This window comes from Panthera pardus, unplaced genomic scaffold, assembly GCF_024362965.1.
Source record: "Panthera pardus isolate Hobbes unplaced genomic scaffold, ASM2436296v1 HiC_scaffold_6, whole genome shotgun sequence".
NCBI classification, from domain to species: domain Eukaryota; kingdom Metazoa; phylum Chordata; class Mammalia; order Carnivora; family Felidae; genus Panthera; species Panthera pardus.
This window is the reverse complement of record NW_026526991.1, coordinates 130,078,531-130,096,178: the sequence shown is the minus strand read 5'-3', so window position 1 is coordinate 130,096,178 and position 17,648 is coordinate 130,078,531. Positions and strand designations below refer to the sequence as shown.

General features: G+C 35.9%; 1 protein-coding gene across 2 annotated transcripts in view; it reads right to left on the bottom strand.

The window, feature by feature from the left end:
- UPF2 (UPF2 regulator of nonsense mediated mRNA decay) overlaps positions 1 to 17,648 on the bottom strand; it is a 109,384-nt gene that overhangs the window by 86,477 nt on the left and 5,259 nt on the right. For both annotated transcript variants that reach the window (XM_019460800.2, XM_019460802.2), the window contains exons 2-4: positions 16,975 to 17,354; positions 12,231 to 13,010; positions 2,904 to 3,064 (exon numbers count right to left, since the gene is read on the bottom strand). In XM_019460800.2, the coding sequence (XP_019316345.1) occupies positions 2,904 to 3,064; positions 12,231 to 13,010; positions 16,975 to 17,336 (1,303 nt within the window). In that variant the 5' untranslated portion in view covers positions 17,337 to 17,354. The remainder of the gene's footprint in view (positions 1 to 2,903; positions 3,065 to 12,230; positions 13,011 to 16,974; positions 17,355 to 17,648) is intronic.

Here is a 17,648-nt window from a genome sequence, read left to right as displayed (position 1 = left end):
ATGCAGAAATGACTTAAATGATAAAATTAGTAGACAAATTAAAACAATTATAACTATTTCCATATAGTCAACAAACTAGAAGATAAACTGAGCATGTTCAAGACCATGGAAAATATAACCAGGTTCCAGAGATAAAAACTACATTTCTATATAAGCTTAACAGTACATTAGACACTGTAAAAAGAAAGATTAATGAATTTCAAGACAGAGCAAGAGAAACTATCCAATACAAAAATAGACGAAAAAGTACCGAAGAATAAAAAAGACAACTTCAAACCACCTGAGAGTTGTAACTAAATCTCCATAGCAGGTGGAAGAATAACAGAAAACATATTTGAAGAAACAAGGGTCAAGGTTTGGGAAATTTGATGAAAATTGTAAACTCACAGATTCAGGAAGTCCAGTGATCCCAAGCACAAGAAATATACAAAAAACCACACCAAACCACATCATAATTAAGTGATAATAAAGAAATTTTAAAACAACCAGAAGAAAAATACACCACATGCAAAAAAGTACTGAAAGGAAAAAAAAGGTCACCCTAAAATTCTATACCTGGTGAAAATCTCTTTTAAAAATGATGACATAGTGGGGCGCCTGGGTGGCTCAGTCGGTTGAGCATCTGACTTCGGCTCAGGTCATGGTCTCAAAGCTCGTGAGTTCGAGCCCCACATCGGGCTCTGTGCTGACAGCTCGGAGCCTGGAGCCTGCTTCAGATTCTGTCTCCCTTTCTCTCTGCCCCTAACCCACTCACATTCTGTCTCTCTCAAAAATAAATAAACATTAAGAAAAAAAATATATTTTTAAATGATGACACAGGGCACCTGGGTGGCTCAGTTGGCTAAGCATACAACTCTCAGTTAAGCATCCAACTCTCAGTTTCAGTTCAGGTCATGATCTCATGTTTCATGAGATCAGGCCCTGCATCCGGACTCCATGCATGTGTGAGCAAGGGAGGGGTAGAGGAAGAGAAAGAGAGGATCCCAAACAGGCTCCATACTGTCAGTGCAGACCCTAGGATCATGACCTGAGCCAAGAACAAGAGTCAGACAGTCAACTGACTGAGCCACTCAGGTGCCCCATGTGGAACTTCTTTTAAAAAATAAAAAAGTTTGAGGCTCACTGATCAAGAGATATAAAAATTAGTAGGAATTATATACATAATTAAATGTAAATAAAATAAATGCATATACAGGCATGCAACACATATTTCTTATTGAGATACAAAATACAAAATAACTCTTGTGCTATAAAAAGATACCTTACAAATACTTTACTCTTAAAATTTTTAAGTGAACAAGGGGCGCCTGGGTGGCGCAGTCGGTTAAGCGTCCGACTTCAGCCAGGTCACGATCTCACGGTCCGTGAGTTCGAGCCCCGCGTCAGGCTCTGGGCTGATGGCTCAGAGCCTGGAGCCTGTTTCCGATTCTGTGTCTCCCTCTCTCTCTGTCCCTCCCCCGTTCATGCTCTGTCTCTCTCTGTCCCAAAAATAAACGTTGAAAAAAAAAAAAAAAAAAATTTAAATAAAAAAAAAAAAAAAAATTTTTTAAGTGAACAGAAGTGCCAGATAGTTTGAAGATTAGTGATGTATCAATACATCTACAAACATAAATATAATTCGTTCATCAAGTACTTGGTATGACAGATTTAATGCATTAAGAGCCCTACCAACTTAAGGGCAATCAAAAAAGTAACTTTAAAACACCTTTGAAATAGTATAAAAAACAACCCATCTCACAAAATGAAAATTTACCTCACAAAACAGCAAGTTTTACTTCTAAATAACAGTTTAAGATAATGTATCATTCAAAACCAACGGATTAAAAATAAGGATAAATATTGTACCTGGGTGGCTCAATTTGTTAAGTGGCTGACTCTTGGTTTCAGCTCAGGTCATGATCTCACGGTTCGTGGGTTTAAGCCCCGCATTGGGATCTGTACTGACAGTACAGAGCCTGCTTGGGATTCTCTCGCTCTCCCTCTATCTGCCCCTCCCACTCTCGCTCTCTCTCTCAAAATAAATAAACTTAAAAAAAAAAAGGAAAATATAAAAATATTTTTTTTTTTAAATTTTTTTTTTTTTCAACGTTTTTTTATTTATTTGTGGGACAGAGAGAGACAGAGCATGAACGGGGGAGGGACAGAGAGAGAGGGAGACACAGAATCGGAAACAGGCTCCAGGCTCTGAGCCATCAGCCCAGAGCCTGACGCGGGGCTCGAACTCACGGACCGTGAGATCGTGACCTGGCTGAAGTCGGACGCTTAACCGACTGCGCCACCCAGGCGCCCCAGGAAAATATAAAAATATTAGAGGGGCACCTGGGTGGCACAGTTGGTTAAGTGTTTGACTTTTGGTTTTGGCTCAGATCGCAATCTCACAGTTTGTGAGATTGAGCCCTGTGTTGGGATCTGTGCTGACGGCTTGGACACTACTTGGGATTCTATTTCTCCCTCTCTCTCTGACCCTCTCCCACTCATGCTCTCTCTCAAAATAAATAAAATAAACTTAAAAAAAAAAAACAAAACAAAACTAGAATCCCAAAGATCCAATCCACTTTATTACCTCTTTGAGAAAGAAAGTGAATCTTTCTATAACCCCAGGTATGGTTTTCAGACAGGTCCCTGTTGGATGTAATCCAAAGATACTTAATACAAAAGAACCCAAAAGAATACATCATAAGATCATATGAGTTAAGTATTGTTAAGTGCCAAACCTTCTCTATTCAGAGGAGCATTTCAAGTAGTAGCTTTTCAAAGTTCTTATTAGGTCTTAATACTACTTCATTTAAAAAACTCTAAATGCATGTTGAAAACTTAAATTTTTAATGATATACATCTAAAGAAAGTAAAGATAAGGGATAGTGCTTAGTGGAAAAATCACAATGTTTTTAGGGTTATCTTACCTTCTGGTGTTGGTTTGTCTTGAGGAAGATCTGGCATATTTTCATCCAAAAGGTCTGCTAAGGATTGAGAATTTGCTAGCAACTTCTGATACGACATAGCAAACTCCTCATACTGTTTATGTCTATCTTCACTTAGCTCTCCTTTAGAATGGAGAATACGCCTATAAAATGAATGATGAAATAATCTGATAAACTCATCAAAGCAGATGTGATCATGTCTTATATTGGAAACGTTCCACAAAATTTGATTTTATCACATAAGCTTATTAGCATGATTTTCTTCAAATTATTTGTAAAGTTTCCAAGATGTATCTGAAAGTAAAACTAGTATAATCAAATTCACCTAAGTAACTAAATTTCAACATTAGTTCTTCAAAGAACATTAAAAGTAATTAACAATTATGCCTGCAGTAATATAAAATTTAACAATGCCACTAAACACAAATTATTTTTAAAGTATTTTGTTAAAGCCATACTGCCTTCGGACATACAGTTAATCAAAAATACTTAACACACCTTAAAAAGTTACTGTTCAAAAACAGTAAGTTATAAAATCAGTATTCTTAAACATTCACAATGATATGAATCAAGATTATCTTTTGAAAAAGCCCAAATATTGCAAACAGCCAATTCTGTTTCCTACACAAGTACTGGTTATTTATCCATTTAACAAATATTAATTGAGAAACCCACTTAAGCCAGGCCAGGCCATCTGAGGAGCAGAGAACACAACTAGTCTTTCACTTTACCAACAGTTCACTAATAAGCCACTCATAATTAGAAATGCAGAACTTTCGAAATTTTTCAAAATGTATAGTCAAGTAAAAATCTCTCTATATAGACAGTTGAGATGTCCACACCTGCAACTACTTATAATACTATTTATAATACAGATGTAGTGTAATGTTTGAAATCTACAAATCTTAATGCAATATAGGTTTCAAAAAGCCAATCGTAAATTAAGTCATTTTCAAATTATTATAAAGTTTTTTACTTGTCATTTGAATTTCCTTATGAAAAGTGAAGAGAACGAGTTACTTTCTGATGTTAACTTAAAAGTTAACAGAAAATAACGTGAAAAACAATGCCTACACTTATTCATCCCTGCTTAGCTGGAACAATTTCCAAATTTTTCTCTTATCCTAGTCCTACTCACATAAACTTTTGTTTAAATGCTGTAACATTCCAGCTAACATTTTTTTTGTTAGGAATTATCAGCTCCCATTACAAGCACAAGATAGATAAGTGCATACATTACTATTCATTAAATTCAATCTTCTTTTTTTCTTATCTGGCCTATTAGGGATCTAAAATGAGAAATTTTCATTCATTTTCTTACGATTTAAAAGTACATTGGACGATACCGTTCTATCAACAAGAATAGTTTCTCTCTTCACCTGTTTATTTCAAACTAATCTTACTGAAAAAAACAGTCTTTCAGTAAGTTACATGAATGAATTCTAAACTCAAAGCATTCAAAAATACTTAAACCATGAAAGCAATGACTGGGACTGCTTTCAATGAGTGAGCTTGTTAGAACTTTTAATTAGAAATTATGTCATTTTTGAATTTAGAAAAAGCCACTAAAATTAAACTGTTTAAATAAATAATGTTCAAAAGTAGGCTACTCTGAAATGTTCTGCAATGTATTGGAAAAATGTTAACCAATAAAAACTTTATTCTTTTTTTTTTTTTTCAAAGTAAGCTTCACACCCAGCATGAAGCCCAAAGTGGGGCTTGAACTCACGACCCTGACATGAAGACCTGACTTGAGGTAAAAAATCAAGACGCTTAACCAAGTGAGCCATCCAGGCACCCCCTTAGCAGTCTGTTCCATAGCAAATTATGTTAAGAGGGATAATAACAGTTCTAAGGGATTTCAGAACCTCTAATGACAATTAAGATGATGCAAAATTATTTCAGTACTTGAAAAGACACTGGGAAATGTTTCAAAATAACAGAACCTGGGGGCGCCTGGGTGGCTCAGTCGGTTGAGCGGCCGACTTCGGCTCAAGTCATGATCTCACAGTCCGTGAGTTCGAGCCCCGCGTCGGGCTCCGTGCTGACAGCTCGGAGCCTGGAGCCTGTTTCAGATTCTGTGCCTCCTTCTCTCTCTGACCCTCCCCTGTTCATGCTCTGTCTCTGTCTCAAAAATAAATAAACATTAAAAAAAAAAAATTTAAAAAAAAAACAAAATAACAGAACCTGGAACTTAATTTTTCTAACAAGTTGCAACACTAGAGTCATCTAAAGAACAATACATCCAGTTTTAGGTTATACAACATTCACTAAGGATTTATGATACATAGGCATTAGCAAAGTGAGGACTATTTTATCACAGCAGAAAACACTCTTTTTCCAATATCAACCTCATTTTCAATCATTTGCCTGGGACTTTGCAGTGGATCAATTAAAAGTGATATAATTCTATGATAGCTGCCTTTGTATGCGTTCCAGTTCCTTTCCAGTCATCCTGGAACCAATTTAAAACTCTGAAGCTCCAGAGGTAACTCCTCACACTTCCTAAATCTCAATCCCATGATCAGACTTGTTAACAGTACTAATATGTGCTTAGGTTACGACCTAGAGGCAACAGTCCTCAGAAAAAAAGCTCAGATTTTGGTAGATTTATTTTCTAATCATACCTTATACTGAAAACTTGGCAAGCAATGCAAGATACCAATGAAATGGCATGGGAACAGTTCTGTTACACACAAAACTTATACAGTCCTACATATTTTCCTTGACCATTTATTTAATATACATTTACTAAACATCGGACTGAACACACAGGATGTAGTAAGTCTATAAATTTTAAGCAGAGAAATAAATGCACCATAGGTACCTGAACATTCAAAATCCCTAGAATCATTTAGAGGTTTGAATGAAATTAAAATGAGACATTTTTTAATGAATGTTTTATATATGGCAGTTTTTTATGTTTATGAAGCCCATTGGAAAAGATTTTTAGTTTAGCTTTTTTTAGAAGACCTGTATGAGGGAACTAAACATTACACAGCACATTTGACCCAAGTACCTAGTCTGTTCATCAGTGTAAAATAAATCTCACCAAAATTTCTTAGGAAAATTCCACAGCAATCTATCACTATGCAAAATCAAGCTGAATATATGATTTATCACATATCATTTTAATTATAATCTCTTCAGAAGCACATATATTCAGAATGTTGAATAGAAGCCAATCTTTTTGAGACTATCATAAATCAGAGGTTAGCAAACTATTTCTGCAAAGGGGCCAGATATAAATATTTTAGGCTCTGCAGACCATATGGTCTTTGTTACAAGTATTCAAGTCTGCTGATCTGGCACAAAAGCAGCCATAGGCAATAATACAACAACACATGAGCATGACTATTTTCCAATAATGCTTTATTTATGGACACTGAAATCTGAACTTCATATAGTTTTAGTATTTCACAAAATATTCCTCTTTTGATTTTTTTTCAACCAATTAAAAAGATAAAGACCATTCTTATTCTCAGCTCACCAGCTGTACAAAAAGTAGTGGTGGGTCTATCTGGCCTGCGGGCCATAGTTTGCCAATCCTTGTCATAACTGGAGTTCTCTGAATTAGTATCACTGTTAAAGGTATTATAAATGAGTACATTCCTTCTCATGACATCATTGTACAAGAGGGAGTTACTGGGACCATCTTAAAGATATGAAAAGCAAGCAATGAAAACAAAATTAATTCCAAATCTGATTCATTATAATAAAAATACAATAGACCTCCTTCACCCAATGATGAGCTGGGTGGAAACAACCCTAAGGTATGTCAATCTTTGATTTCTAGTGTTTTTTATATTACTAATTCAATACTGTAGAACTGACAGAAAATATCAAATAGTCCACTCTTGAATCGAGCATTCTATCTCATGAGAAAAGTCATAAATGTCTCAAATGATTCTAGTCTTGAGACCTATTTTTTGTTTTTCTTTTTTTTTTCATTTTTATTCTTCTTGACTTTCTCGCTTTTATTTTGTATGCTGTTGTCTCGCGTTATTTTAAAAATGAAAAAATTTTTAAAAGCTATCAAAGCTTAATATACAAATTTTCAAAATCATAAAAAGGTACAAGAGACATCCCAATCAGGACTTTCTGAAGGATTAAGCAAGCAATATATCACAAGCAATAAACTCACATTTACTGAATACTTACAATGAATCAGATACTGTTAAGTGCTTTTACATGTGAATTCATTGCATCGTTCACATTTACCTCCAAGGTAGAGTGCTACTGTTACTCCATTTTACAGAAGGGAAAACTGAAGCACAGAGATGTGAGATAACTTGCTGAGAGTTACAGAACTAAGTAAATGACAAATCTAAGATGTGAACACACGTAGCCAGGCTCCAGCGTCCATGCTCACAACTATTGGACCATATATACTGCCTCCCAAATTAAAGTAAAATTGTCCACTTGGTACCTAACATTGGAATTAGAATGTCTCTCAAATGCATCTATCAAAGGCAAGCCCTCTCACACTGAGGTGCTTATTTTATATTCCTTCAGGTCCTTTTATCTGGACCTGACAGGGTAAGCACTGTGTGCACTGCTAATGTGTTTACTAGACACTTTAAAGTCTAGTACAAGTCCTAAATGCAGATGAAGAGTAACATGGAAGTTGTGAAAAATACAGTATGAAGAGGTATGAAAGAATCCGATCTGTCACTTGCTACATAAGTCACAATGAGCAAGCTCATTTATAATCATGAGGCAGACCCATTAAAAGCTACTAGATTTTACCTTTCATCTCAGCAATTTGTCAAATTTTCATGAGAATAATTTTCTTTCGGTTTCATTTTAGAATTTAGTTATGGATGTCTTATAATCTTGTGTGAAAAGCCACTACTGCACGGTAAGCATAAATGTACTCGATCAAATATTTATTAAACTGTCAAAGTCATTGAATCAGAGTTAGAGAATACCTGGAAAGAGGTAACAATTTTAGAGCACTTACAAAACTGTTAAAGCCTCACTGAGTTTAAAAAAAAAAAAAAGCCTCACTGAGTATAAAGTACAGTGATAGAACATCTTAATAGCGCTTAAGTACTACACAATTTATCAAACAATCCACCTGTTTAAAAAAAAAAAAAAACAAACAACCCACAACTATAGGCAAGGTACAACTTACCTGGGAGAAAAGCAGAAGGTAAAAGCAACGCTATTTAATTTTACGTTAATGTGCTATCAAGTTTCATCACTGGTAAAGTAATACCGCATGAATTTGCATTAATGAAAGAAACCTCCCTGATTTTATTAACTAATGGAGGAAAGCCTACATTGTACTTTTTTTTTTTAACTATACTTTCAATCAAATCACTTAGTGCTGTTTGAACATGTAATCATGAAGGTCCTAATTCACCAATACTTAAAAGGAGAAACTTCTGCTACCACTCCCATCAGTTAGGGAGAAAGAAAGAAATTAAGACACTTCGAAATTATTCAAGCAAGAATTGACTTAACATCTGAATTCACGATTTCACTACAAGAAACAAATTCTTCTACATAATTAAGTAATATCTAAATAAAAATTAAATCATTTCTTCAATTTTTATTAAAAGCCAAAAAGTAGCAGGTAATATTACCTCTATGAGAATAATATCTCATAGTACAAAACATTTCAAGTATAGAGCACTGAACATAAAACTTACCAAGAAGTAAAGCTATTAACTCTAAATTGGCAGATGTTGCAAGATAATATTTTTAGACGTCTAAATATTAATTATAAGTCCCCAGGATCAATCGCTTAACTAAAATGTATTTTAAAAATTGTTTTAAGTACAAAAAGCTTGTAAGTTCAAATTTATTAAAATTCACCAAACCCTAGGGCCAGTTGTATTCTGCTTATAACTGTAAATCCCTCAAGGGCTTAGAAACAGAACTAACTATCTAATACCTATGGTATCAGCCCAGCAAACGTGAGAAAGGAACAGTTAAGACTCAACAGGTCTTGTGCAGTCACTGTCTTCATTCATTCATTCATTCATTAACATCTTTAAGAAAATACCAGAGATTTTATTATTCTATTTTTTTTAATTGGTTGAAAGAATTCTTAAGTATAGAGCTTAAGGAGTATAGGAGCGCCTAGGTGGCTCAGTTGGCTAAGCATCTGACTTCAGCTCAGGTCATAATCTCACAGTTTGTGAGTTCAAACCCCACACTGGGCTCTGTACTGACAGCTCAGAGCCTGCAGCTTGCTTCAGATTCTTCTCCCTCTCTCTCTGCCCTTCCCCCATTAGTGTTGTCTCTCTCAAGAGTAAACATTAAAAAAATTAAAATAAAAACAAAGGAGTATACACAAAGGCTTCACAACCTCTATGAATAGTGCCATCTCCCAAGTTAATTAAAATGACCAAAACCATTTAGGATTCATAGACTGAAAATACAATGGATTTGATTTTTTTAAAACTGTCATTATTAAGATACTGAATAAAGGCTTAAACATCCACTAGCTTGGCACCTAGATTTCCAGCATTACCATGCCTAAGAGAAACCTTACTGGGAAAAATTATTGTCCATGATTTATTCCCATGATTAGAAAAACCTCAAAACACCTACTGGATAATGACTGGGAGGGGGAAACTTTGGGAAACTGACCATTTTTACAGTACACCGTAATGTACTAATACTAGGCCAAGGGACTCTGCACTAATCCATTCTTCATGCGTCTTGGTCAGTCAGGTATTCAAATCTTCACTACAGAGGCTCCTCAGATTGACGCTGTCCTAGGCATGAGTTATTTATTAAGCTATATGCTAATTATTTGTTATATGATGATTAAGATTTTCCCATCTCCCAAATTACTACATCTAAGTAGGCAGTATCCCATGATAAAATGACTGCTATGATGGTAAGGTCAATTTCTGCTAGGTAAATAACCTCCTCTAATAACCTAACAGTTCCATATTGAAATGAATAAAAGTTTCTAGGGAAAGTCCACAAAACCATGCTCTTAACACTATATCCTGTTCAAAATTTTCACTTGAAATAATATTAAAGAACAGGTCTGCTTATCAAAGCTGGATATGACCAGAAAGTAAGTACAAATTAATATAAGTCACTGATATATTAAAAATAATAATCATCATTCAATATTATAATTAGACTAAAATAATATGCCAAAAATATCTAAATAAAGTTAAAAGAGGGAAGTCTGCATTCAGATTCAAAAAATTAGTTATAGTAATTCAAGGTGAAGAACTGATTTGGCAGCAGTTCATTTGAAAAATTAGTCTTTAGGCATATATAAGCCTAAATGTCAAAAGAATGACAGAGCAGCTATAGAAACTAATGGAATTTTAGATTATAGGCAGGAAAAAATGCATCCAAAACAAACGTCCTAAGGATAGTCATGTCGAAATCATGGAACAAACTGAAGGAACAGGAGGTATTTAGCCTTGAGAAGATGAAAGGGAAACCACCTGGCAGTCTGCAAATATCTGAGATATTATCATGAAAAGAGGAGACATGTCCCATATCAGTGCTTCTCAAACTGTGGTAAAGGAATTATTTTTTTTTCTAATCACTGCAGGTGCTTTTATAAAATACAGGAACAATACCACAACTATGGAAAACTGCTATAAGGATGTCTAAATGCTTCGTGTGCTTCTATACTTAATTCATTGTGAACAGGTAAACAGTTCATAGACCCCCACTTTCAGCAGCTTTATTCCATCTGAACCAGAAAAAAAGAAGTACATCAAAGGGAACCATTTTATGGAGTTAATTTTCTGCTTGAATTCCTAGTAAGTAGGAGTGTCCCACACAGATATGGCTCTAAGCTCCTTTGAGAGGTTTTCAAAGGAAGAATACTTTGTCAGATAATCTGTAAAATGGATTCCTTCATTGGGTGATTAGATTAAATCACTGTAGACTCCACCCTCTAAGCTTCTGTGAGGCCAATCAAAAATAAACACACACACAAAACCTTTAAAGTAGCCAATAAAAAGGAATCAAAGCATACCTACAAAATCAGTTGTGATGTATTAGGTAGAACATATGGGAAAAAGAAAACGACTAGGAAAATGACAAAACACTATGTAAGTCATAATTAAGATCTTGAATATATGAGAATTATTAAGAGGACCACTACTTTCTTTTTAAACTCATTACTGACTATATAAATTCAGCCTGAAGTTGCCTATTCAAAGTTTAAAACAGTCCTCACTATCAAAAGCACAAAACAAAAAAAAAATTTTTTTTTTAAAGAAACCTTGAGGAACACCATTGCCATCTTAGACTCTCGCCTCTTGAATGATCCTCAACCACCAGGGTTTAGCCATACAGTCTCTGAACCTATCCTGACCCAGACCTAACTGTATTACTGGCATATACTACTAATCTTTAGTTAAGTCAATCACCTTCTAGTGGTAACTACTTAAACCAGTAGGTCCTTCCCCACTGTGGAAGGACCTTATGGAAATAGAAAAGTATCCTCTCCCATCCTAATTCCTGAAAAACAGCAATTTCAGACTCAACCATGCACTTCAAATAGATGAAAGTATTCAGCCAAATACTTTGGCTACTGCTGTTGTCTCCTTTCTGTACCCCTCAGCCCTCCAAATCCACCCTCCATAAAAGTTGACCTAGTGCCCACCAACTTCCATCAACTTCTAGTTTATGGATGCCTCCTAGGTCCAGAGGCTACAGAATAGTTATCTTGTAACAATCAAAGGTGGCCCCTCAATCAGGTATCTTCACTAATTACCACACACATACATTATTCCTTCAGAATTTTAAATGGATGTTCCCCGGAGAGAGACTCCTGTAAATGCACTCTACACAGTAGCATTTAAGAAATTTTTTCACATCTAATTTGTTGCACTATTTTCCAAATTTCTGATCTAAAATACAGACTATGAAATAAAACGACTTGTTTTCTAAGAAGAGCAAGTATCAACAGTGACATCAATGAATTAAGATTCAAAACAATGAAAGCAAACCTGTTATAGAGAGGGCACAACAAAACACAAAAATAATAGCAGATAAGTTAAAGTGACAGAAAAAGAAAATCCCTCAACAGTAAGGAGTTTCTTAAATCACAGGAACAAAACACATCCCCAAAGTAAAAATCACCATATACTTGCCAGGTTTCTTTTAAATTCAGAAACAAAATCTATGATAAGACTCCCATTTAAACATGAGTACTTTAACGGTTACACTCTGAAATTCTCCTGGAAATGTTAAGAAATCCCCTGCAATGAGCCCTTTTCCACAAGTTCTTTCAGTGGCACGAAGACTTAAGAAACTTTTTAAGTATGAGCTCCAAAATAAATTCTCAATTCTGAGAAATATGAAAATCACCTGTTTTGTCTCTCTGTATTCTGAAGCTCCCTGTGGTCCCTTTTCAGGTGTTTGGTCAAAGATGTAAAGTACTCTTTTAAAAGATTCTGGAAAGGTTGTTGTTTCTCTGGACTAATTATCTCACTAGGAGGGAAACTCAAATTAAACTTCTCCGCGGCACTCTTCACTTTCCGTGGTACAAGTCCAGCAATATCATCTCCACAATGTCGACAAAAACTAATCACCACAGAAACGTGAGTATGGGATTCCCGATCAGCATTAATAATATTTTTTAGCTGTTCATAGATTAAGGATAGACCTTCCTTGTCAGTGAAAATCCCAACTATTGTCAATTCTGCAATGAAACGCAAATCAGTTCTTAACTTGGTAATGTTAGGGGTTTTCTCTTCTTTCCTCGCTTCAAAATGTTTTTTCCAAACCTGAAGAAGTGACGGAGCAAAGTCGGCATAACGCTGGTGAAAGAGAGAGCACAAGTGCACAGCACAGTTCACATCAGATATTTTCAGCTTTGCTTCCACAATAGAAGCTACAGCTTCTGCAATGTATTTGCTTAAATTTAGGCCATTAAAATCGTGGGACAAGGAGTCTCTCTGCTGTTCCGTAATAGTTTTTAATTTCTTGACAAAAGCAGTATTTTTCTTCAAGCTTGAGTCTAGTCGGCTAAAGAAATTTTCCTCTGGTCGGTTGTCTGGAGCATTTTGGTTTTTGCTACGAAGTTCCTTCCTTAACTGATGTCGTTCCCAAGCTTCTTGATGAAGCTGAAGGGATTCTTCTTTCTCTCTATATAAAAACAAACAAGTAAATAAAATAACCTGTATATTCTGAAGCATCTCTGACAAATTTCATAAGAGCGAAAGTAAAATCATATAAGCATCAGCATCCAAAAGGAACAAACCATGCAAAAGGCCCTTTTCCTACTTCTTTTTTAAAGATATCTTTTTTAAGTTATCTCTGTACCCAATGTGGGGCTCGAACTCAAAACCCGAAATCAAGAGTTGCGCGCTCTACCGACTGAGCCAGACAGGTGCTCCTTTTCCTAATTTTAAAAACATTTTTATTAATGACTTAAGATAATAAGAACCCAGTACGCTGAAAATATCAAATGTGACAGAGTGGAGGATTCTGAATAACTAGAGTAAAAATCATTCTGCCAACAAGCAAACGAAATGGATAAGACACTTTTGTCAATTCTACCGCAATAAAGGTGAAAAAATAAATGGATTAAATACATGATGCATAGTATGAAAAATACAAAATACCTAGGAAGGATACCTAAAATACCTAAAACAGGTAAAAGCATTGGTAAGAGAGAAAAAAAAACTGTCCACAAAGACTATAAAGAATAAGGTTTGTAAAAAATGCATTAAAAATGTTTTAATATGTGGGGTACCTAGGTAGCCCAGTCGGTTGGGTGTCCGACTTTGACTCAGGTCGTGATCTCGCAGTTAGCGGGTTTGAGCCCTGCATCAGGCTCTGTGCTGACAGCTCAGAGCCTGGAGCCTGCTTTAGATTCTGTGCCTCCTTCTCTCTCTGTTCCCCCTGCTCATGCTCTGTCTCTCTCAGTCTCTCAAAAATAAATAAATGTTAAAAAAAAATTAGAAAAACAATGTTTTAATATGTTAAGTACCATTTTTCCATACTTCAGCATTAACCAAACCTTTAATAAAGTACCTTTCTTGGTTTGGGTCTTAAAATTCAAGTGTAATTAAGAAATTCTGGAAAGGAACCAGAAGAAAACTATACGATAAAACTCCTTTAATAAAAGGCTAACAAACAGTTTATCCTGAAAAAAAAAAAAAAATTAAAAGATGGAACATGTTTAAATTGCACAAGTAATAAAATAACTTGGGCAGGGGTGGGAGGGTAGGGTATCTCTCTGACTGTGAGGCCTCTGAGATACTAAAATATGTAACTTTAAAATATAAATTTCTAAGAAATCAGATTTTCATCTTTCTGAAATAACCATCCCTGAGCAACCCTTCTATGATTTTTCCACTAAAAGCCACAACATTTTAACAGCAAATTGCATCCATCACTGCAAACACGGACATGTGAGTATCTCAAAGAAGTCTCCCAGCCAAACACAAATACAAGATTAGCAGTGAGAATGCACTTTAAGAAAATATCTCTTGGGGTGCCTGGTGGCTCAGTTGGTTAAGCATCCAACTCTTGATTTCAGCTCAGGTCATGAACTCCCAGTTTGTGAGATGGAGTTGTGCGTGGGGCTCTTGCACTGGCGGTGCGGAGCCTGCTTGAGATTCTCTCTCTCCGCCCCTCCCCTGCACACGCTCTGGGTCTCTCAAAATAAATAAATAAATAAATAAACAAACAAACAAACAACTATGTATATACATTAATTAAATCTATTTTCATTAGCAATAAAAACACTTTAAAATACATAAATGAGGGTGCCTGGGTGGCTCTAGTCAGTTAAGCGTCCAAATCTTGGTTTCGGCTCATATCATGATCTCCCGGGTTCGTGAGTTTGAGCCCTGCATTGGGCTCGACACTGACAGTTCAGAACCTACTTGGGATTCTGTCTCTCTCCCTCTCTTTCCCTCTCTCTCTCTCTCTCTCTGCTCCTCCCCGGCACATTCTCTGTCAAAATAAACTTTTAAAACAGTTTAAAAAAAAAAAATACATAAATCAAATATTTACCAGTGAAATAATAATGCTCTAAAATACCCTTTTTTTCCAGGGGAAAAAAGTGGGTAATTGTTGATGCTGGGTAGACAGAGTGATTGGGGGGTGTTGGGAGGACTGATTCATTATTCTATCCTATTTTTTGAATATGTGTGAATTTTTCCCAATAAAAAGTTGGGATTTTGGTGATTGGTTTGTTTTGTTTTGTTTGTTCTTTCTATAGGAGGGTAGGGGGAGGAGCAAAAATAAGTGAAATTGAATATCCTTATGAATTTTTAAAATTAATTTGAACATATTTTTAGCCCAACAAATCTAAAATAGTTCAATTTCAACACGTAATTAATATAAAATAGCAGTGAAATACATTGCACTGTTTTTCATGAGTCTTCAAAACCAGGGTTCTTTTTACACTCATACTTAACAGCAGTCTCATTTTGTACCTGCCTCATTCTGTGTGGTCCACAGCTCCTTGTTAATTTTTTTCTTTTTAAAGCAGAATATAAGAAACTCTCAAGAATCATGGCTCTGAATATTCCCAAACTGGCCACTACTATTGCCTTCCAGACCTAAGGCTCAACTACCTCATTAAAAAGACAGGTACACGGGGCGCCTGGGTGGCTCAGTCGGTTAAGCCTCTGACTTTGACTCAGGTCATGACCTCAGTTTGTGAGTTCGAGCCCCGCATCGGGCTCTGTGCTGACAGCTCAGGGCCTGGAGCCTGCTTTAGATTCTGTGTCTCACTCTCTCTCTGACCCTCCCCCACTCACACTGTCTCTGTTTCTGTCACTGTCGAGAGAGAGAGAGAGAGAGAGAGAGAGAGAGAGAGAAAGTAAACATTAAAAAAAAAATACAGGTACTAAAAAACTTTGATAGGAAAGTAGGTGGTTGAGCTGTTCTAGCGATCCATGAAAATTCATGTTTGCAAACAGCTTTTTAAACATTATATAAAATTTTTATACATATGAAGAGAAAAGTCCATGCTACTCAATAGCTGCCATTTTTGCTACATCTTGGTAGTTTTCCTGTGAGGACTACCTTGTTTTTTGCCAGTTCATCATACTACTTGCATAGATTTACAAGGTCAAAAATAGATTTAGATGAAGATAAGAATGGGAGGTACTACGAAATCGCTTTTAAGGACCAAAGTTTTAAAGTTGACTAGGTTAAAAAAAACCCAGCAGCTCCACTGTTTATTAGGACTTTATGCAAGTTACTTAACCTTTTCAAGCTTCATTTTATTAATCTGTCAAGTGAGGATCATAAAATTTATTCATTATGACTACCTTTAGGATATGTGCTGATATACTCTGTAGTGTCCTGCACATAGTAAGAATTCAGCAAACAGCCATTAAGAACTAAAGATTTTCAACTTCAAAGAGACCATGAGGGGCGCCTGGGTGGCTCAGTCAGTTAAGCATCCCAACTTCAGCTCAGGTCATGATCTCATGATTCTTGTGAGTTTGAGCCCCGTGTTGGGCTCTGTGCTGACAGCTCAGAGCCTGGAACCTGCTTCACATTCTGTCTCCATCTCTATCTGCCCCTCCCCTGCTCATGCTCTGTCACTCTCTCAAAAATAAATAAACGTTAAAAAAATAAAAATAAATAAAAACCCAGAGACCATGAAAAAAAAAGAGCCATCTTAAAAATCAAAACAATCCAGGAGCGCCTGGGTGGCTTAGTCAGTTAAGTGTCTGACTTCAGCTCAGGTCATGGTCTTGTGGCTCAGGAGTTCCAGCTCCACATCGGGCTCTCCGGGCTCTCTGCTGTCAGCATGGAGCCTGCTTTGGGATCCTCTGTCTCCCTCTCTCTTTGCCCCTCCCTTGCTCGCACTCTTTCTCTCTCCCTCTCTCTCTCAAAAATATTAAAAAGTTCAGATTACCCTCTCAAAAAATATGTATTAAAGATTCCTGTTATTTAATTGGAGGAATTAAAGCATCATAAGCATGCTTCTGGTCAGTGAAACTAACAGAACCAGTAACTTAAGATACTCCCAACTCTCAAGGAACTGCACCCCAGAAGTCGGATTTCAAATAATCATTGTTTTCCCAACACTTCATTCTTCCCATTCCTTCTTATCAATAAATAAAATAAATGTTCTTACTTCAACTGGGCAGCTTCTTCTTCTTGCTGACGTTTTACCTGCTCTTCTTGCTTCTTTTTCTCTTCCTCTTCATGTTTCTTTTTTTCTTCTTCCTCTTTTTTCTTTAATTCTTCCTCTGCCTTCACCTTTTCTTCTTCTTTTTTCTTTCGTTCCTTGTCTTCTTTTTTTCTCTTATCTTCTTCCAGTTTCTTCTTTTTATCTTCAGGGACCTTAATAACCTCCTTCTTGGCAGTAAGTTTGATCTCCTCTTTTGGTTTCTCCCTGCTGCTCACTGGCCGCCTTTCACTGCAGTCTTTTTCCTTGTTGTTTAGTAAAGTTTCTTTTTCTTCCATACTTGCTGGCTTTTTACGCTCAGCTGGCATTATGTTACCCAGAACAATCTGTAAGAGTAAAAGAATGTCAGTATTCTTTGTAGTATTGTAGATGCAGTGACTTTTTTAGTAACGTGACGCTGTTTTTGAAACAGAACACATTAATGCATTGTTGTGAGATATTAAATAAATGCACGCAAAATGAGTATTATTTCTGTGATAAAATAACTTCCTGGTCACATTCCACATTCTATCATTATTAGCTATGCCTTTGTCTAAGTACTTTTTTTTTTCATTCTTTCTTAAGGAAAAATAACACAAACAAAAGTGGAGAACACAATATAATCAACCTCCCAAATTCAA